The 21,187-nt window shown below is 41.0% G+C and overlaps 1 protein-coding gene across 6 annotated transcripts in view; it reads right to left on the bottom strand.

The window, feature by feature from the left end:
- Positions 1-21,187, bottom strand: part of NIN (ninein) — a 121,025-nt gene that overhangs the window by 38,439 nt on the left and 61,399 nt on the right. For all 6 annotated transcript variants that reach the window (XM_088149644.1, XM_088149645.1, XM_088149647.1 and 3 more), the window contains 11 exons: positions 16,943-16,982; positions 15,023-15,210; positions 13,335-13,484; positions 11,545-11,712; positions 9,256-9,392; positions 8,069-8,209; positions 6,773-6,947; positions 5,758-5,868; positions 3,728-3,817; positions 1,181-1,313; positions 583-704 (listed from right to left, as the gene is read on the bottom strand). In XM_088149644.1, the coding sequence (XP_088005770.1) occupies positions 583-704; positions 1,181-1,313; positions 3,728-3,817; positions 5,758-5,868; positions 6,773-6,947; positions 8,069-8,209; positions 9,256-9,392; positions 11,545-11,712; positions 13,335-13,484; positions 15,023-15,210; positions 16,943-16,982 (1,455 nt within the window). The remainder of the gene's footprint in view (positions 1-582; positions 705-1,180; positions 1,314-3,727; positions 3,818-5,757; positions 5,869-6,772; positions 6,948-8,068; positions 8,210-9,255; positions 9,393-11,544; positions 11,713-13,334; positions 13,485-15,022; positions 15,211-16,942; positions 16,983-21,187) is intronic.

The following is a 21,187-nucleotide window of genomic DNA, read 5'->3' on the forward strand; positions in this document are numbered from 1 at the left end:
TTTCTAATTTTTTTAAGTTCTTAAGCTTATAGTCAATTTTTCTTTTATTCAAGAATGAAGGTAAATTCATCAGGTGGCTTTTCAAACTTGTCATTTTGAAGATCTCTAATGTCCTTAAGGTAGTTGAATAGGTAATTTCCGAAAGTGATTAGAAAGTGAGTTAGTGAACTCAGTGTCCTTTAAAAGTCTCCGCCACAGTTGAGAGCATGATGGTTCCCCTTGTTTCCCAGTGCTCAAAGCTGCAGGAAACCACTGTCCTGCAGTCTTCTCATGAGGAGCAGCTGTCCAGAACACAGACAATCTCCTGTTCTCTCCTTATCTGGAGAGGTTCTGTGGGACCGGTCTACTCACCAGTCCTTCAGTCTTAGCTGCGTTTGTTGTCTCCGCTCATTCGGAGATAACTTAGCTTTGTCATTTCTCACCCAGAAGCTCCAGAAAGCCAACAAATCTAACTGTTCAAGAGAAAACTAAAGGTTATAACAACAGCAGATTTCACTTAAATAAAAACATATTCTGAGCAAGTGTGATAACAATGTCTGATGCAAGCCCTTCAGCTTCCATGCTAAAGTGGGGATAGCTTACTGTGTTTTCAAGCTCCTGCTGCAAGTTGTAGACATCCTGGTGAAGCTGATCCTTCAGTCGTTCAATCATGATTTCAGCTTCTATGCTCATGTTTAGAGGGTTGCAGTCCTCAGAAGCAGGTTCTAAAATACAGGGAAGCAAAAAGTAGTGCAGCTCTTTTGGGCACCTAGCCAATGATGGATCACATTAGCAGGTAACAAAGAAATAATAAAACATTACAGAGCATCAGAAAGCTGCTGTCAGCAGCACCTGTTGAGGCACTTGGCAGCCTTGCTAGCTTAACCTGCTTAATCCTTATATCCAACTTCTTTTGCACATCCTGCCCTGACCTTCCCAGACTCACACTCTTAGAGATTTGCTAACTTGCTTTTAACTTTACCCCGTAATGTTGGTGCGCTGTTGCAATACTGGCTCCTTTCCAATTTAAATAATAAGGCCAACATCCATCTAGTTTATTTGGCATCAGTACCGAAAAGGCTTGTTCACCATTCTCTCTACTAGCAAGCTTTCCTATATAAACCTGGAAAGACAGCTAGATTGGCCCAAAGATAGTTAGTGCAACTCCCCAATAGTATACAGTAGGCAGGACATATTTTACCTTGACTACATTGCACTCCACCATCATTTAGTTCTTCATAGAGAGAGTTTTGCAGTGAAGGTCGGATAACTCTGCCTTGTAGCTGGTATTCTTCCAGCTGAGACTGAAGCTCATCTATGTGATCTTGAAGTTCCTGGTTACAAGATGGAACCTCATCAGGACCAACCCAGCCAAACAAGTCAACTGGGACAGCAATATTTTTACAGCCTAGGAGGAGTGAATAGCAGCCAATTTGCATGTATTTGCATGCTAGGTAAGAACTGAGCCCTAGCTTCCTTTGAAATAAAGCAATTTGGCGACTAAACATTAGAGCCATCTCTTCAGCTGTAGTGCGTAGCTGTCTGGGGCAGTGAAATTTCTTGAGACCAGCATAAAATGAACAGCTTTGGAAAAACTCATTTGTAAGCTTCAGGTCAGAATGAAGAACCTTCTGTTCTTGGATGGCTGATGACTTTGGGGGTATTTATGTATTTCTTTATATCCCACCTTTTTGCAAAATTTAAAAACTAAGAATATATTTAAAAAAAACAGATTTAAAATAACAATAAATACTAAAATACAACCATTTAAAGCCAAGTGAAAAAGATGCATTTTTACATATTGCTTAAATACTGAGAGAATAGGGGCCAAATGCAACTCTGGAAAGAATACATTTTATAGCTTGGGAGCAACCCAGGAGAAGGGTCTCTCCTGTATGCTGGACAATGAGCCTCTGGCGGCATAACAGGAGAGGCAGTCCTTTAGATAGTCCAGCTGTAAGCCCATTCAAACTTTACAGGACAATCTCAATACCTTCAATTGTGCCTGTTAAGTAACTGGAAACCAGTGCAGATCTTTTACAAGCATCGTATGATCCGTGTACTTTCTACTGATTAGCAGTTAGCCCCCAGTTTAAGAACGAGTTCTGTTCCCAAGGTCTGTCCTTAAGTTGAATTTGTATGTAAGCCAGAACAGTATTATTGTATAATACTGTATAAGTAATATTGTGTAATGAACTCAAACCATTGTGTATTTAACTTGAATTTTGCTACAATAGGCTCTGTTCTTAATTATGGGTCGTCTGTAACCTGGATGTTCTTAACCCGGGGGCTACTGTAAATGGAAGCTTTAGAAAGCAAGAGAAGCTGAAGACAGATTCATAGCTATTGTGGGATGTGTTTGGACCGGGGGGGTTCCATTCCCACTCTAGATGAACATCAAAGGCAGAGCTAAAATTTTAGCAGCAAATGTCGGATTCTGTCATGTTCCTCAGAGCTGAGGCATGAACAAGAATTACACAGTATTCTACAAGGTGTTCTTAATACAAGGATTAGGGGTAAGATACAGAATCTTGGAAATTACCATAGGAACCTGTAGTCTTCTTTTATTATTGAATTCATTAAGGCAGGGTCTCTTAAAACTCTTTTTTGCAGGCTTTTGGCAGACTGGACTGAGATGTTTTTTATGAAGTAAATTACTAACAAACTCCTCTCTTATCTATTGGTTATACCTAACTTTCTTCCCATTACTTCCCCAGGGTCCTCTCAATTTCTCACAGATTTCCAGTCTGGTAATACCATTTCCATATGAAATTGACTGCCAAATCTATTCTATGGAATATGGAGGGAAACAGTGTAATATCCTAAATACAGCTACTCAAATGCAGGGTTTTCCTAGCAAATTCCTTAGCATAATTCTTGGCAATCTATTTGTGGTGGGTGGAGTAGTGAGGCAAACTGGGCAGAGCCATTCACAAACATAGGCAGAACAAATAATTTATTATTTTCTTGGATGGGGACAGGGGTAAGTTTGGGGTATTTCTTCTTTTATGAAAGTGCTCAACTACAGTATTTGTTTCCTGCCTCCAAATGGAAACTCACAATACCAGTCTACCAGCTGCTGTCACAAGTTGTTTCCGGGAGCCATTAAAGAGGGCTAAGGAGTTGGGATTAGCATTTTCCTCATTCCGGTAAGGTGGGTTGGGCTTAGAGTGGGTGTCTGGCCCAAAATCACCCAGCCAGGCTTCATGACTAAGGGAGGAGTAGAACTTACAGCCTCCCAGTTTCTAGTCCGGCACCTTCACCATCACACCAAAATGGCTGTCTTGATTCTTGGTGTTTACATTGACATGTCCATGCAGTTTTCTTGACAACTATGGAAACAGTTCTTCACTGCCTTCTTTCAGGCTGTTTTTTGAACCGCTCAGTCCTAAAGCCTTGGGGGTTTGTAGTAGACTTCCATTGAAGTCCTAACTAGGTCTGACTCTTTAGTTTTTGGGGGGCTTAGGCAAGGTTGGCTAGGTGTTGCCCCTTGGGAGGTAGGCCAGTCCTCTTCTCTGCAGATGGTGGGGTGAGAGGAAGAAGCGAAGTTGAGAGGTTTACACAAGTCAGCTGACCAGTTCACACCTGGAAAATGAGATGGACTAGGTCTCCTTTAAATCTATTCACTTTGATCCAATTATTTTCTTTTATGCAGGGACACAAACTCAAGAAAAGTGGTTCACTAGAGTCTCTTGGCATGGGCCTTAGGAAAGCCTTGTTGTCTTCCAGGCTGAAATTTGATACTTACCCTGCACTGCTGTTCATATTTGTTCTTCATCTGAATCAGCCGCTCCTCCTGGAGGAAGAACTCTGCACTGCCAGGATCTAGGTCTCCAAACTACAGCGAAAGAACACATGGTCATCCTTTCCCCACCTTTGAACAGCCTTGTTTTCCTCATTGGCACAGCAGTTAGGTGGTGGTCCAGGGGATGAAGCTTTATTGTTGGATTTGAAAGGAAATCTGGTGCACTGAATAGAGGGAGCTGACATACGGGCAATGATTCACCTACCCTTGGCCAAAAGCCTGTCACCCCTCTGAGACTTTTTAACTGGAACTTCCTCAATCTGGTGTCTCTCAGTTGTTCCGATTGCATTTACTGGGAATTTGGGAGTTATAGTACAACACACAGCTGAAGGGCACCCAGCTAAGGAATACAGCTAGTCCCCAGTTTAAGTATGGGTTCCATTCCCAAGGTCTGTCCTTAAGTCAAATTTGCATGTCAGCCGGAACAGTATTATTGTATAATACTGGACAAGTAGTATTGTGTAATTAATTTGAATCATTCTGTATTTAACTCAAATTTTGCTACAATAGGCTTCGTTCTTAACTTGGGGACTACCTGTATTGCTTTAGACAAATGTGCCAAGGAACAAACCTGGAGGTTTGCAAGGCAAGTGTTGCTACCAGTATATCTACAGTATATAGATATATGTAGCATTTATTTATTTATGCATTTATGTGGCTGCTGAACTCAAACTATGTGACTCTGGATGACATATGAGAGACAGCCCCAATAAATAATTAATACAAAGTACAGGTAGTTCTCACTTAACATTGGTAATTGGGACTGGAGTTTCCATTACTAAGCAACATGGTCATAAAACGCAATATCACATCACAGCACTGCTTAGTGATGGCAGTTCCGGTACGTCCAGTTGCCATTGTTAAGTGAATCCCACAATGTCATTAAGTGTGACGTTACATGGTCACCATTTGCAACCTCCTACTGGCTTTCCCACTGACTTTGCTTGTTGGAAGTCAGCAGTGAAGGTCACAAATGGTGATCACGTGACTGTGGGATGCTGCGATCGTCATAAGTATGAGGACTGGTCGTAAGTACTTGTTCAGTGCCATTGTAAGTTCGAATGGTCACTGACTGAATGGTCATTGACTGAGTGGTCGTTAAGCAAGAACCACCTATTGTCAGACAAACAATCAAGTAGTAAACAATATCCTAATCAAGGAACTACCAAGAAAAAAAAACCCCACCCCCACCAACACTGGCAGGGCAAGCTACTATATTTAAACAGAGAGTAAACCCCATTCCATTCTAGCACTGAAGATGTTACCTAACCGGGTAACAAAACATTTGCAAGAAAACAACCAAGCTCAGGGAACCCCAACGACTCCACAGTTCAACCCTGAGCTACATATATTCTCTTCTATTAATAAAATGGCAAACAGAATTGAAAACATCTACAACTCACCCATAGTACATCCATGGTATTGTGTTTTTATAGGCTGTGGTGTATTAAAAAGTTTATAGAGTGATTTGTGGGCTACAAAACACTACCCTCTGCCTGATTACAACAACTACATCATGAAGCTCCTGAAAATCAAAAGACTTGATCTAAAAAGAACACCAGAAAAGGTGTCTCTCCAGAATGGCCATTCCATAATTAGGGTGGTGGTAGTAATACAATCCTTATTCTTGCAGTCACTTGCTGAATGGCTTTTCTTTGAGGTGGTTGAACTGCAAGTCTGAAAATATAGGTCCAGACATCTTTGCAAAGATTCAGATGGCTAAGAGTGGACTTTTATTGTATCCATCTTACCATCTTTCTTTCAAAGAATCTCTGCATCATTTCTTTTGGCTTTGTTTATGCCAGATTCTTCCAGATCCAAAGCCCTTATTAACTGCATTTTAACATCTTCACATACTAGAAGGACATTTTTAATATATTCTGGGATTTTGCTTTCTTTTTGTCCTAAGAGATAACCTCCTGGTGTGCTGAACAGAACACCAACAGGATTGCTAAAAAGCAGATGCAACTTACCTTTTCTGCTAAGACGTTTTCCCAATTATTCTGCAATTTGCTCATCATGCTTTCATACTTCACCAACTTCTCTCCAGTTTCCAGGAGCTCATGCTCTAAGCGACTATTTTCCTAAAAAGGATTCCAGAGGGTCTCAAAGTATCCAATTTGGCTCCCAAACAATACATAAAATTGACTGTATTTTTCCTAGATTAGTTTTCTTCAACCTGACATTATTAACAATGTCTGGACTTTTCATGCAGCCTTACTGGAAATGCTGGTAATTGTAGTTCCAACAAATAAAAAGGGCAATGGGTTGAGTGACATTAGATGAGAGTAGGCAATATTTAAAGGGCTGCTATTCAGGTCCAGAGGAGGCTGGTTTGAAAATCTAAGGTCTCTATTTCTTGCTTGGTCCCTGGAGGAACATTATAATGTTTAAAGAAGAAAACCCTTCTCTTTTTCTAAAGCCTAATTAATTGCCTTAAAATTAACTTTCAATTTATGCATTCAAATGAATCTACGAACGCAGCATGGAACATCATGTCAGAAGAAGGTATCTTCATCTTTCCCATCCCGCCTCCTTTCCTTCAATCCCCAGAAGAATAATTTTTTACATAATTTAAAAATTTACATCAAGCTTTTTAATAAAATACATCAGTCCAAACATAAGCCCATTAAAAATTAGATGCATGCAATAAATGCAATCCAGATGGGGAGACGGGCATTCATACACATTGGTACCATTTTCAAGGAACTGGGTTACTTCTTTTAAGCCCTGAGATGCATGTACAGCCTGGTGCTCCTCTAAATAAATGCATATATTAAATAAATATGAGCGTGGCAAAGTTATTTAATACATGAGAAGTAATAAGAATTGCGTTTAGATTATTTTAATTTTAGTCATGGTCCCATCCCTTTCTTTAGCTGAGCCCTGTTTACATTTTGGCATACAGCTCCCTGCAAGCATTCAAAGACCAAGCATGGTCTGTGGCATGAAATAAGTTGTGCCCTCCTGCTTTACGACAATCGTTACCTTCAAGGTCAAAGCAAGGCGGTCCTGGAGATAATTCTCTTCGGTTTTCATCTTCTCTATCTCCTGCTCCAATTCTGCTTGTTGCTTGCTGGCCTGCTGCTGTATCCGCTCGCAATCCTTCTGAAGCTCTGTTTTGAGAGCTGCAACACGTTCCTTGTACTCCTCATCCAGCTTGCTATGCACACAGATTAAGAAAGGCCAGGGGTTGAGTATTCAGTTCATTGGAAATCAATGGGGGGCAGCAACCGAGCAAAATCTCATTGATTCAGTGGTATTTATCAGTAAAATGGGTGTTCATGGTGGGGTCTTCTTGATAATGACCTCATAAAATAATCCCAGGCCATCCTCGCCAGAGAGAATTTAAAAAGAAAGTTCTCATTCCCAAGACAAATGGCGCATATGCATTTCTAAATGTATGAAAATACTGCAGAATCCCGGATCACACCAAGATGGCATGCGGAAATTTGGGTGAATTGAGAATTGTATACTCTTTCATGGATCCAAATCCTCATCTTTCTCAGTTGCTGCCCCCTTCTTTGCAACAGTGTTTCTCTCGAGATTTGCCTAGTCCCAATCTTGTTGGGATTCTGGAAAGTTGTTAAAACTTGATGTTCCAGAAGGCTAGTAAATTGTGAGGTCGATCCTTCCAGCAATATGTGTCTGTTTTTCCTGAATATTTTTTATTGCTCTTTGGTGTGTGAGATGGTTATGTATTGTCATTGATTATAACCATTTATTGTTTTAACCTTTGTTACAAGTATGGGAGTGTAAGCAAACCACTTGGAGTCATATACTGTATGTTAAGTCATATACGTGAAGGCTTTGGGCATATATTCTAAGACCTTTTTTTAGTGAGAAATTACATCACTAAAAATCAATGATTTATTACTTGCATGTATTCTAAGACCTTTTTTTAGTGAGAAATTACATCACTAAAAATCAATGATTACTTAACTTTGGTGATGTGATCCTGGGGACACAAGAGGTGGTAAAAATGGATGTGGGGCTTGTATGCAGCACACAGTCTTCCCGCCCTGGTTCAAGGGTATTATGAATCTCCTCAGTATGCCTCATCCTGCAGTTCTTAGTCAATCCTCCCCACAGATATTCTGAAGCACATCAACAAAGCAATTTAAGATGTTCGTAGATCTACTTCCCAGCCTGTTTCCAACATTCATGGCTCGCTCGAACCCATGGCCAACCGTGTCAATTGTTATTTCAAGAGACCTAACTGTCACTTAAATCACAGTGATGCTATGAAGAGAGATTGTGGATCCTGAGGAAAAGGCAACATACCTCAGATTATATTCATTTTGGCGTTCGATGGCAGCATGATGGTCATCCACTTCAGTGGCCATTAGTGATGCTCGTTTCTCTACTTTCTCCAAATCCAGACGCAGTTTCTCCTTTTCCCTTAGAACAAGATCAGCCCGTTCCCTAAGAAATAAACCTCAGTTATCAGATAATATTTGCTAAGCTTCCCAGAAACACAGAGAAGATAATGGCTTGAACATTTCCAGGTATACCTGTGCGTATATCTATCTACCTGTATGTACAAATATCGCACTCAAGTGTATAAATCGCTATTAGGCAATGTGGTGGTGTTGGGCTTTTATTATGTGAAATCTTTCAGGCTGCGAGGTTATGCTAGAAAACAAGCCCCAGTGAATCACAGGAGTCAAAGTTGGGTGGCGATGGGAGCAAAGCGTATGCATGAGTCTACATATCCCTATTTGCTGGGGTAATGGAATGGCTAAGAAACAGAGTCACAAATTAAGATCTTGGTTCAAACTTTTCCTCTACTACAAATGAGTTTACTATTTAAAAGAGCTCCCTTCCCCTGCCAAAACCTCTTCTGATCCTGAACCAAATGCTGCAGGCTAATCCAGGTCAGAGCTTTTGTAAGGATGAGAAACTGCCACCTGAGCTGATATATGTCTATGAGTGTCAAGAAAGGGTAGAAAACATGAAGCTCTAGTGCCGTAGCCTGCCAGTTCTCTCCAACCACAACCATTTAAGGCAGGAAGCACAGTTCTGGATTTCACAGATCTTTAGCAATCAAACCCAATTTGGAAAGGAAGAGAACATTTCCTTATTATCCTCCTGCCTTGGACGGCCTTGGTTTTTGCAGAGTTTTCCAGTCCCCTCATCAGTTGCTTGCTGCAATGCCTTGAGTCAAAGCAGAAAGATTCTCTCCAGCTGAAGACTTCACTCAGCTGGAAATGGGCCTCTGTGCACAGCATTCAGACCAAAGCAGCAGAGCAACTGTAGCACTTTGAAGTGGTGCTTTGATTGAAGCTTTGTCGAAGGTGAAGTCCTCCTTGGGGAATCCCCACCGCCCTACATTTCAGGCTTTTGTTGAAGCCGATTTAAACATTTACAACACTGCAACTGATCACAGTGGTGTTAATTTTGATAAGGCACTTACCCTGTTTACTATCTCCATCTCATTCTATACATATTTATGAGAGGTAGATACTCACATCAAATGCCGAATCTCCATTTTGAAAGCAGCCAGTGCTGCTTGATATATCCCATTCTTGGCTATGAGAAGCTCATTTTCCAGGGCAAAAGTGAGTTCAGCCAGGTTTATTTTTCCATCCAAACTGAAATCTAAAGCCTGCCAGAAAGTTGGGATGGACAAACATGTCAGTTTTGATTTTTCTCATTACATTCTAACTGAACTAGGAGATGTGGCTCAACTTTCTCCCCCAGTCTATCCCGGAGAAGAATCAGATGATGCAAAGTTCTGCTCCTTCTTCTCCAGTTCTCCTTTGCATGCAAAACTAACAAACAAACAAAGCAAAACAAAACCCTTGGATGCTAGAGGAAAAAAGGTTTCAGCCTATTGTGCCTTTAAAAATGACTTCCCTTCCCTTTCTGTCTCTTCTACCTTAGAAGAGGACAAGACAGTAGCAAAGGAGAAGCTACAAGATGCCAGTATTCTTAGAAGATTTACTGATTTCTGATTTGGAACGTATGAATAATTAGGAAGATGTAAGTGGAACCACACAATACAAATAATAGATGAGTCTCGCTCAGGTCCTCAGTGCAACCTGCGTATTTCAGCAATTCCAGTAGAATGATACCTTGCCCAATGACGGCAATGTCTGAGAAACTTTTGGGGTGGATACCAAATGGATAGATCTTATGAAAAATGTCAGTGCTAATTTGACTTCATGGGCATCATCTGTTCTGCAGACCAGATTTTCCCTTCACACAAACAAGCATTGCCCAGGAGCCCCATGCATGCTTAGGTGAAATCTGAACACAACTTCATTACGCTGTGCCATCACAGTGCTACAGGCATCTAACGGCTGCTCTTGGAAATGGTATGCTCAACTCTGACTAGAAGCGCACAGATGAGGAAGATTCATACTTTCTGCTTGCCCCATTGCCAGAACACACCATACACTGCTTTAATGAGTGCTTTGACAAAGGCATCCCCCGCATGTGTTTTGAATCTCTGCTTCAAAGTACTGTGTAAGCCATCTTAAGCCCTTCCAAGCAGATGGTCTGCAGCACTTCATTCCAAGATAGTGACAATCCCAGCTCTGATTGACTATAGTACTTGGCACGCCCCCTCCACTCCAGCAGCTGGTCGCTGCCCTATTCAGCCATTTCGCCCTGGCTGCGATCTTCTCTGCTGGTCAGCAGCTGCCTTTTAAAAATTATCTTGCAGTTGATCCAGTGATGTTCTGTTAAGTTGCCCTGTTGCTTCTCATCCTCCACAACAATGTTTTTCAAACTTGGCAACTTTAAGATGTGTGGACTTCAACTCCCAGAATTCCCTAGCCAGCATGCTGGCTGGGGAATTCTGGGAGTTGAAGTCCACACATCTTAAAGTTGCCAAGTTTGAAAAACACTGCTCTGGAAGGTCATTGCTCCATTCAAACCTTACTTTCTTACATTTCTGCCCAAGCTAAAGCATTTTACTTTTGTTTTCCCACCCCTACTCACAGTACTGCAAAGCTTTCCTTTCTTTTTTTTCTCAAATCTAAATCCACATGTTCGAATAAAGCTATAACGTTTCAAAGAAGGTTACTTTTGCTTCTATGAAGCTGAGCCATCAGTTCTTCCTTGCAACGAAGTTTGCATGGACCTACGGTGGCAGGTAGGAACGAAAAGACAACCTGTTCCCTTGCTTTGATTACTGAAGCCTCAGCACACCGATGGTACAATACAGGGAAAAAAAGAAAACAGAAGGACCTTTGTTGGTGCCAAAGGAAGGGAAAGCCATCCATGTGTGCAAACATCTGGGAATGCAAGGGCAGGGAGACTAGTGGGGAAGGAACCATCTCTAGAAGAAAAAGGCAGGCCGTGGGGCTAACCGAGAGGGCTGTTGTCCCTGCACAGATGGGAGGGACAAGAGGCAGGGGAAGAACCAATCAGGTCCTGTGGCGGCCATAGCCCTGACTGAACACCGATCCAACTGCATGCTGGCCTGAAACATTTCCAAGAGGTTCAGAAACAGCTGGGAGTTGCATAGGAGACAAGCAGCTTAGGCTGCAACTGGGAATTACCTTTGCTCACAAAGGCCCGGATAATCCACATTTTAACTGCACCACATCAGTTCACCCAGAAGCCCTGGGGTGTGTAATTGTTGAGGAAGATGAAAGCTTTCTGACAAATTGCTCTCAGCATCCTCCCCAGATCTAAATGTCTGGCAGCCCATTGAAATCCTTTGTGGATTCTGAATAATACTCTGAATCTGCTGTTCAGATATATTTCTGAGACTACATTACTAACTGGGTAGCAATGGAATACATTACCTTCAAGATCTCCTGACTATTCTCTATGCCGTGTTCTTGCCAAGCATCAAGAATTCGTTCCACAGCAGCGTAACCCATTCCATCATCCAGGCTGGAAAATACACGGAAGCTGATTGTACTTGTCATTGCTGATGGAGGGGTGGTACGTCTCCCGCTTTCATCAAAGGCCTGGAAGGTGGGGGGGGGGGGAAGAGAGAGAGAGAGAGAGTTGTGTTTTGCTCCAGCCCAGTGTTTCTCAACCTTCTCAAGTTTAAGATGTGTGGACTTCAACTCCCAGAATTCCCTAGCATCGCTGGCTGGGGAATTCTGGGAATTGAAGTCCACACATCTTAAACTTGCTGAGGTTGAGAAACACTGCTCCAGCCTATAAACTGTGCCCCCTGAAAAAAAAATCATGTCAGGAAGTTGATTAATTTGGAATCTTTCATCTTGATGTGCTTGATTTCTAGAGGAAGATAAGTATTTCCATTTGAGCATCCCACACTCCATGTTTGTAATGGTATAGTCCAAAAGCTTCACCTCTCAGTAAGATTTAAGCTACAGATATGGTTTGCTCTCTCATCATAAACCCAAATAAGCAACCCCTGGGCGCATCCAGATGTTCCACCTCCTGAGACTTTCAAAGAGAGGCTGAACAGCCACCCCCCATGGACAGTTTAATTGGTTTTCCTATACATTGCAGAGAGTCGAACTAGATCAGTGTTTTTAAACTTGGCAACTTTAAGATGTGTGGACTTCGACTCCCAGAAATCCCCAGCCAGCAGTTGAAGTCCACACATCTTAAAGTTGCCAAGTTTGAAAAACACCGTGTTATAATAACATTTATTTATTTATTTATTCATTCATTCATTCATTCATTCATTCATTCATTCATTCAATTGGATTTCTCCGCCGCCCCTCTCCCCCACAATAGGGGGCTCTGGGCGACTTACAAAAAACATTAAAACTATAAATACATCTAAAACACATAAAACATCCAAAATTTAAAACAATATTAAAGAAAGGAAGATCCAAGCAGATGGAAAATCAGGCTGCGGAGAGCTGGCCACTACAGGGCTAGCCATCCCCCTGCTTGAAGTATTCCCTCCCCACCCCAGGCCAAGTGGCAGAACCAGGTCTTCAAGGCCTTCGGAAGGCGAGGAGTGAGGGGGCCAATATTAACACGTTGGGGTTTTTTTGTATTTCTTTCACTTTTTGGTTAAAGCACTTTCTATGTGGTTTTTTTCCTTTTCAATAATAAAAAAATAAATAAAAAAGTTTGAAAACCACTGGACTAGATTATCCTTGTGGGCCCTTCAACTCTATGTGCTATCAGTTCTATGATTCTACGATGTCTGTGTGCAACAAGGTCTCAGGATAATGTTTAAGACTGAGCCATTGCCACGTTCCCTTGTTTTATAAAGGCCAATCAGTAGTTTCACTTCTCAGTTTCTAGACCAGCTTTATGATTTTCTTGATAATGATGGCACATACACACCAGGCCAACCACAGCCAATTAAACAGCAACATCTATAAATATCCAGTGAACTCTCAGGACGAAGAAGAAAGAAAGAAGAAGTAGGAATAAGAGAGTTCAGCCAAGAGGGGAAAAAAAATGATGCCACACGGCAATGAGATGATACAAATATTTGGCAAGAATGTTTTCCTCACTGTCCTTACAGTTGTGCTACAAGTGCTATTTTCAAAGCGAAACTCAGGAATACTTGACCTAGACTGAATTAAATTTGATTGGAGCGCAGAGCAGAATATCTTAGTGATGTGCCTGGAGAAAGCGCATTGAGGGCACCCACCTGCATAGAAAGATGCCGTTTCAATTGCCTGTATGGAGTTGAGGCAGAAGGTGGGAGAGGCTTCCCAATTTTAAACAACCCGTAGAAAAAGTCTTCGATGCTCATTGTATCATTGTTGTGGTCGAGATTGCGAAATACTTCTTCCAGCATCTGAGAGGAAGCAAATGATTCAAGTCAGTGAAAACTAACCACTAGACTTGGAGTGCATCATGGGGGGAGGGAGTGGAGAAATCCTAATGTAGTTCAGAAAATTTGGTGCAGTTGAAATTCACCGATGCAGTCTTGGGGGATTTTGAAACCCAGAAATATGAGGCTGGGGAACAGCAGGTGGCAGCATCTGGCTAACCTCATCTAGGCTTAGAAACTAGGTAAGGTTGGTCCTGGTTAATACTTACTGTAGATGGGACACTCTCTGGGAATCCCAGGGCTGTAGGCCAGGCTGGGAAGACCCAAAACATCCCAGAAGGCAACAGTGACAAAACACTGACAAATACTGTTGCCAGGAAAACAGCACAAATGCATCCATGAACTCACTGGGAATCAAGCTGAACCTGAAAGGGGCTTTTCCTGTTTTTTAGAAGTTACTGGACTGAGTCTTAAACATACCTAAATGCGGAACATCTAGCTGACAACAGAGCTAACACGTCATATGGCTAGACCTGGATCTTGTGTTTCAGAAGGAAAGGCTCTGTAGCTTTGTTTTCATGAGAATTCTACTTTGATAAATGTTTCCACAAAATGCATAGGACCACATCTATCAGTCTCTGCAGCTTTTTGACTGTGGCAATTTTTTTTTTTTGCAATTTTTGACTGTGGCAAGGGGAGGGAGGTCACCAAATATGGGGTTGGCTAGCCCCTTAGAGGCCTGGTGTTGCTTCTATCGGCCTCCTGGATTTTTCCTCTTCCTTTTACTCTGTGTAAATGTTTTCTTATAAATTTTAACTATATATTTATTTATTGTTTTAATCTGTTGTAAGCCGCCCAGAGTCCCCCACTGGGGGGAGATGGGCGGGGACAAGTTTGATAAATAAACAAATAAATAAACAAACAAACTTTCCTATCCTAAAGAAGGACCAGCTTAAAAAACTTCATGCCAAAGTATTAAGTGTATGTTTGTGTGTGTGTGTGTGTATAAATATAGTGAAAAACCTGTTAGATCAGACCAAAAAGCACATAAGGTACCCTAACCCTGTACCGTAAAGTGACGAAACAGAAGCTAGGAGTACCTTTTTTCCTTTGTTTTGCTTCCAGAGATAGCAAAATCATAATGTTAAGAATATTTTGTCAACTGAGGGATGCAGGGCATGGGGTGGAAAGGTTTTGATTTCCCTGGAGAAGTGGAGGGGAGACTGTTTGGCCATTTCATTTATTCCTGTGGGCATGGAAGATTAAGTTTTAAATTTGTATTGAGCCTATTGGAGGCTTAATAGACTTGCTTTATTTCGTGTTCTGCAAAAATCAGTGGAAGCCATGTCATTGGTGGCTTGCTACGAAATTTCAGCAGCACAATGTTGGAGAACTATAAAAACTTGTTTAGGAGGCTACCTGCAACATATAAGCCTCAGAGTACTTTCCACCAACCTATGAGAATATATTTATGCTTGAATTTGCAAAGTTAAGGAAATAAGAATATTTCCCAGCACTTATATTGACCTGGGGCAGTGCAGGGCAGAATTCTCATTAGGTACCTGGGTGTCAATATTCTGCAAACCAAACTGCTCACAAATGGAGAAGAGCTTCTTTCTGTTCAAGTGACCATCTCGGGAGATTCCAAGATTCTTGCAAATCTCATGCAACTTCTCTTCTATCCAGTCCTGAGAGGGGAAGATGTTTGGGGATGCATTCAAGTCATCAGGATTCCAGAACCTCAACTGGCCTAAAAAGAAAGCAATGAAGCTTGATTTGGGAGAGAAAAACCCCAACATTTAGAAAGGCACACAGAGGAAAAACCACAAATAAAGCTGGTGAATCTTTTGAGAACTCTAAACTCTTGTCAATTTTCTCCTTGATGAAAGTCTAGCTATACTAATATAAAACTGATTGCTTTTCCTTACTGCTTATTTGATTTCAAATAATTTACACCATCCTATATTGTTTATTATAGAGAGTCAATACCATACTGTCTAATAAGTTCCTTGAGCAATTAAAATCAATTAAGAGCTTAGTTAAAAGAAAACCTTTTTGGTGTAGGTTAAATGAGAACCATAAGGCTCATCTGCATGTCCTTCTAACTGTGGCATGAACAGGATAAAACAGCTGCTTTATATGGTGTTTCTTCATCATCATGTTGTCTTAATCTCAATTCTAGTTCAAGCTGAGATAGTTTAAAATTGTCTTCCAATGTTCCAGTTTTAAAGTAATGTTTTTCCTTGTCCATTACTGCTTGTTGTGGACATAACCTAGAACGTTGTATCAACAATGCAGTTGATTATCTGCTCAAGGACTAGGATCTGCTTAGCTCCTATGGGCCACTTTAGACTGCTCCAAATCTTCCAGTAACATACAGACGAGAATTATGCACCTCTTCTAGTCTGGCTTCTGCTCACTGTGGATAATCTGGAGACAGACTGTATCTTAACATGTTGTTCCAAAGCACTTGACAATGTTTGAACCAAGAAAATTACTTTATTGTTGCATCAGTACTTTTGTTGTTGTTCAGTCGTTAAGTCGTGTCCGACTCTTCGTGACCCCATGAACCATATCGCGCCAGCCTTCCTGTCCTTCACTGCCTCCCTGTTTGCTCAGTTTCATGCTCATTGCTTCAGTGATGCTATCTAACCATCTCATCCTCTGCCGTCCTCTTCTCCTTTTGCCTTCAATCTTTCCCAGCATCAGGGTCTTTTCCAAAGAGTCCTCTCTTCGCATTAGGGGAGCAAAGTATCTGAGCTTGAGCTTCATTATCAATCCTTCCAATGAGCAGTCAGGGCTGATTTCCTTTAAGATTGACTGGTTTGACCTCCTAGCAGTCCAGGGGACTCTGAAGTCTTCTCCACCACCACAGTTCAAAGGCATCAATTCTTCGGCGCTCAGCCTTCTTTATGGTCCAGCTCTCACAGCCATACATTACTACTGGAAAAACCATAGCTTTGACTATGCGGATCTTTGTCGGCAAGGTGATGTCTCTGCTTTTTAATATGCTATCTAGGTTTGCCATAGCTTTCCTCCCAAGGAACATCTTTTAATTTCATGGCTGCAGTCTCCGTCTGCAATGATCTTGGAGCCCAAATAAATGAAGTCTGTTACTGCTTCCATTTCTACCCCTTCTATTTGCCAGGAATTGATGGGTCCAGATGCCATGATCTTAGTTTTTTTAATGTTGAGTTTCAAGCCAGCTTTCGCACTCTCCTCTTTCACCCTCATCAAGAGGCATCTGTACTATGTTACAATTAATTGTATACTCTCTAAAATCCTAAATATGATGAAAGGCAGAACTGTAATGTGTTAAATAAATTGGGTTGTAACAGCAATTTTGAAGCCCTGAAAATTAAACAATTTTTTAATGTAGGAAATAAAAAATCCCTCTTCTCCCTGCCCCCAAATCAAGCTTCTCCAGCACCAATTTCTATTCCATTTATTTTAAAAGAAACAATAGCATCATCTTCTCTTACCTTCAGCTTCATATTCTTCACTGTCCTGGGATTGCCAATGCTAAATAAAAAAACAAGAGGGGACAAAAGTTCATTGTAATATAGTACAGGTAGTCCTTGACTTACGATCACAATTGGGACTGGAACTTCCATCACTAAGTGATGAGGTCATTAAGTGAGTCACGCTATTGTCAGTATTATAGGGACATTTGCTTTCAGCTGATTACCCCTCTTTTATTTAAATTCCCCGGGCATTCCGATAATTTTTACTTGCATTATTTGTTAAATAATCAAGACAGATCTATTTCTTTAAAAGTTGCAAAATTTTGCTACATAATGTGTAAGCTTCGCCCACAAATGGTTGCTAGTAATTATTGATGAAAGGGATAATATTGTGTCTGTTTTATTGTATCTATTTTTATTGGTCAATGACCAAAATAAATATGATGATGAGTCACGCTCAATTTTATGACTTTTTTGCAGCAGTCATTAAGTGAATCACATGGTTGTTAAGCAAATCCAGCTTTCCCCATTGACTTTGCTTGTAGGAAGCCCCCTGGGAAGGTCGCAAATGGTGACCACGTGACCCCAGGAAGCTGCAACCATTGTAAATACATGCTGGTTGCCAAGCACTTGAATTTTGATCACATGACCACGTGGACAATGCGATGGTCGTAAGTGCAAGGACTGGTGTAAATCACTTTCTCCAGCATCATCATAACTTTGAACAGTCACTAAATGAATGGTTGTACATCAAGGACTACCTGTAAATGTTTACACCCCAGAATAGGAATAAGGTAATCACATTAATCCGTTGGGTCACAAGTGCCAATCTGGTGGCACCTTAAAAATGTAACAGATAACTGTGATGAAAGTGTAGACCAAACAAGAGTAAAATTTTCCTACTCCAGATGTAGATGTGTTTAATAATGTGAGGACTTCAATTAATTCAGCTAAGTAAATTAGCTCCTTCCTCATGAAAACTTCTGCCACCAGAGGTTGCTGCATTTAAGGTACACAAGATTCGTTGGTATTTTTTTAAAGGCAATTCTACAATAAAAAATAACTACCAATAATAGAAATACCCCACTTCTGCCCCACCTTTCATCATTTAAGTTTTCATGAAGGCTCTTTAGGCACAGCCTTTCCGATTCTCACCAAAATGATCACATCTCCTTCTTTTAATGTCATCTGCAAACTAGATTTTAAGTCATTTTCCTTCTCACCAATCCCAAGTTGCTGTCATTTCAGCAACAAAAACTCCACTTGGAACACAAAGAGCTGCAGAAGGGTCTGATTAAGAAACAAGTTGTCAGATAGATGGACAAAATTAATACATGTGGGTGCTAAGTTGAGGAGCTGGGCTATTTGTTTTCAAAGACTCCTCCTTTAAGAAATGATGTGTCTCAACTTTGAGAGAGAAGGGTTGGGCAGCCCTGATATAAAAGACAGAAAAATCTTGCTGGGCACATTCCCTAGCATGCCATTGTTTACTGACACAGCATTTAGGACAAGCAAGAATGTTTCAACATTCCCATTTTACAGAGGGGAAAACCGAGGAGGCCCATGCCCAGAGAGCAGCATTCTTAGGCTCCCAAGAATAGACGCTTCATTATGCCACAGTAAAATGCCCTTCTTCCTTGCCCCTCCCTTATCAAAGCCACAGGAATTCAACTATGCAAAGAGCATAACCCATGTAGCCTGGCCAGGATTATACCATATATTCAGATTCTGAGCATGAGCAGTGAAAGGAACTCCCCAAGAGGATACAGAACAAGCAAACAGGATCATCACAGCGTCCTGGATTGTACGGCTTCACACAGCATGGATGGATTTAAAATACAGGATAACTCTGATTTAGCAGACCTCAACAGAATGGACTCCACAGGCCCAATTTTGGCAAAGATTTACATCATTTGTGTAATGGTGTCTTTAGGCATATAACACAAATCATGTAATTTTGTGCCGCTTTGTCATTTCTGTAAATTACATAATGATGGCATCGTGCCAATAATGAAATGATGATGTAATATGAAAGTATTTCATATTTAATGTACGTGCATAAATAACAGTCAGCCTCTCTCTCCAATTAGCCCATTAAAATGCGGTTTCACGGCCCAGTGGGGAAAAGTACATCTTCCTGCTGATATGTAAACATCACATCTCTTCCCTTGACAAAAGCAAGCAAGAGGAGAAAGTGACGATGCAACTGGAGCAGAGGAAGGAGCAGAAAGAAAGATTCTGTACCTGTGTGCTGGATCTACAGCACAGAAATATGCCACTGCTGCTCACAGAAGGCTAGGGGAGCCCTTTCAGCTTCCTGCACACCCAAGAAAGATTAGACAACTAAGTTGTCCTGTCACCACCTAACAAACAAGCCATCTAAGGACAGAGATGAATATCAAGACAAGGTCTCTGCGTTATCAGGACTCAAGGACCTTGTCCTTCATGAGAGCCATCAAAAAAGCAAAGTAAAGTGGCAAATGGGATACATTGTTTTTTAATAGGTCTATCCCCATTCACTTATACAGCAGAAAAAAGGGTCCATTTTTACATTAAAAAGGCACGGGGGAAAGGGACGAGACCAATGCATTCTATCACTCTGTGACCCATTGAAAAGACGATCCGAGCAGTTGGTTAGGAGAGGGCTCCTCACGCACAGCAGCAGATCCCTTTTGCTGCAAGATTCAGACCTCCATCCCATTCTGCATATGGATGGGACCGAGGAGTAAACAATCTCATTTCTAGTTTTCAGGTACACATGCTACTTCCAAACTGCAGAGGGAAGAGAGGACCCTCTAACTAATCCCTAGATTAAATCCCCTAAATCCCGTAAATCTGGAACTAGAACGATTGCTTCCAGGATTTGGGAGCTGTTTTTCTTCTTAACATCTGTCATTCTGTATGGAAATCTTTGAGCTGGAAGAATCCGACAGTAGCAAAGACTCATCTTATGTGTCAAGTAATGGTTATGGTTGGTTTATTTTTAAAGTAGCCATCAAAACAGTTGTAACTGAAATGATATAATGTCTCCTCCCAATGCCTCTAGGAGACCTGCCTCTGCAGCTGTTTTTTGTGAAGCAATTCATTCTTTATATCCACAGCTGCAAAAAAGAGCCCATATATTCAACAGGATGTTTAGGTTCCAGAGTTTTAAAACAGCATCTAGGAAAAACAACACAAAAGAAACAAAAACTCGGAATTCATCTGACCAATAGATTTGAAGGAAGAGTTGCCAAGTACCCAGGAAAGGAACTAATGCCTTAAGGCAAAATTTAAATCATGTTTATTCTAATTACACTACCAGGAGAATAATGGGAACTGAATCAGATCCTCTGCCTTTCAAAACTTCTATATTGTAGTTTCTGTGCCTCGTCATCTGGAAAGCTGAGGAGACGGGAGTCCCGTATGGTTACCTTCCCTGTGCCAAGGTTTCTGTAGATGAGATCATTACTGCCAGAAGACTTAAGTCTACAGTGGATGGAGAAACAAGGGAACTGAACTCCAGCACATCTAGATGGCGTGAGATTCGAAAGAGTTGCCTTAGATCAGTGTTTCTCAACTTTAAGAGCATGCTGGGTAGGGAATTCTGGGAGTTGAAGTCCACACATCTTAAAGTTGCCAAGGTTGAGAAACGCTGCCTTAGATTATGTCATTACTTCTGACCATGCTAGATATGAACAGGCTACTCTTCTCAGCACTAATGTTTTAGAAATAATCACATTAAGGTCTTTGTACATGCTTGACACAGGATAATATTTGGGTTAATTGTATAGTCTTTGGATATATATGGTTTTTCCTCCCTCCTCCATTAATCAATCTTTTTCTCTTTCTTTAATGCAAACAGAAATTATTTATTTGATTCATTCCCTGCCCTTCTCCTCTGGCAAGCACTCAATTTTTCAAAAACAAAAATGGAATGTAAAATGTTAAAAACATATATTCAAATTAATACCAAACAGGTACTGAAATCATTGAACAGTTTAAAACCTAGTGAAAGAGACGCAATGTAAGAGTTGGTTCCCAGACTGATAAAGTTTTGAGATGATTAATATAAACAAGCAGCTACAAACCACTCTTCACTGGTTCATAGCAGGGCTGTGAGAAAGACAATAAAAAAGTCTCCACCCTAAAATACATGGAGATATATTGGTTTTAAATTAAAAATAGTTCACTTGCTGAAATTCTTGTACCCCTACCTCTTTCATCTCAATAAATCTTGCTAAAGAGAACTCTGAGAATCATGTGGGGAAAAGATTCATTTAG

This window comes from Python bivittatus, unplaced genomic scaffold, assembly GCF_059951505.1.
Source record: "Python bivittatus isolate LINGU-HERP-01145 unplaced genomic scaffold, Pbiv_v1 ctg000580_np1212, whole genome shotgun sequence".
NCBI classification, from domain to species: Eukaryota; Metazoa; Chordata; class Lepidosauria; order Squamata; family Pythonidae; genus Python; species Python bivittatus.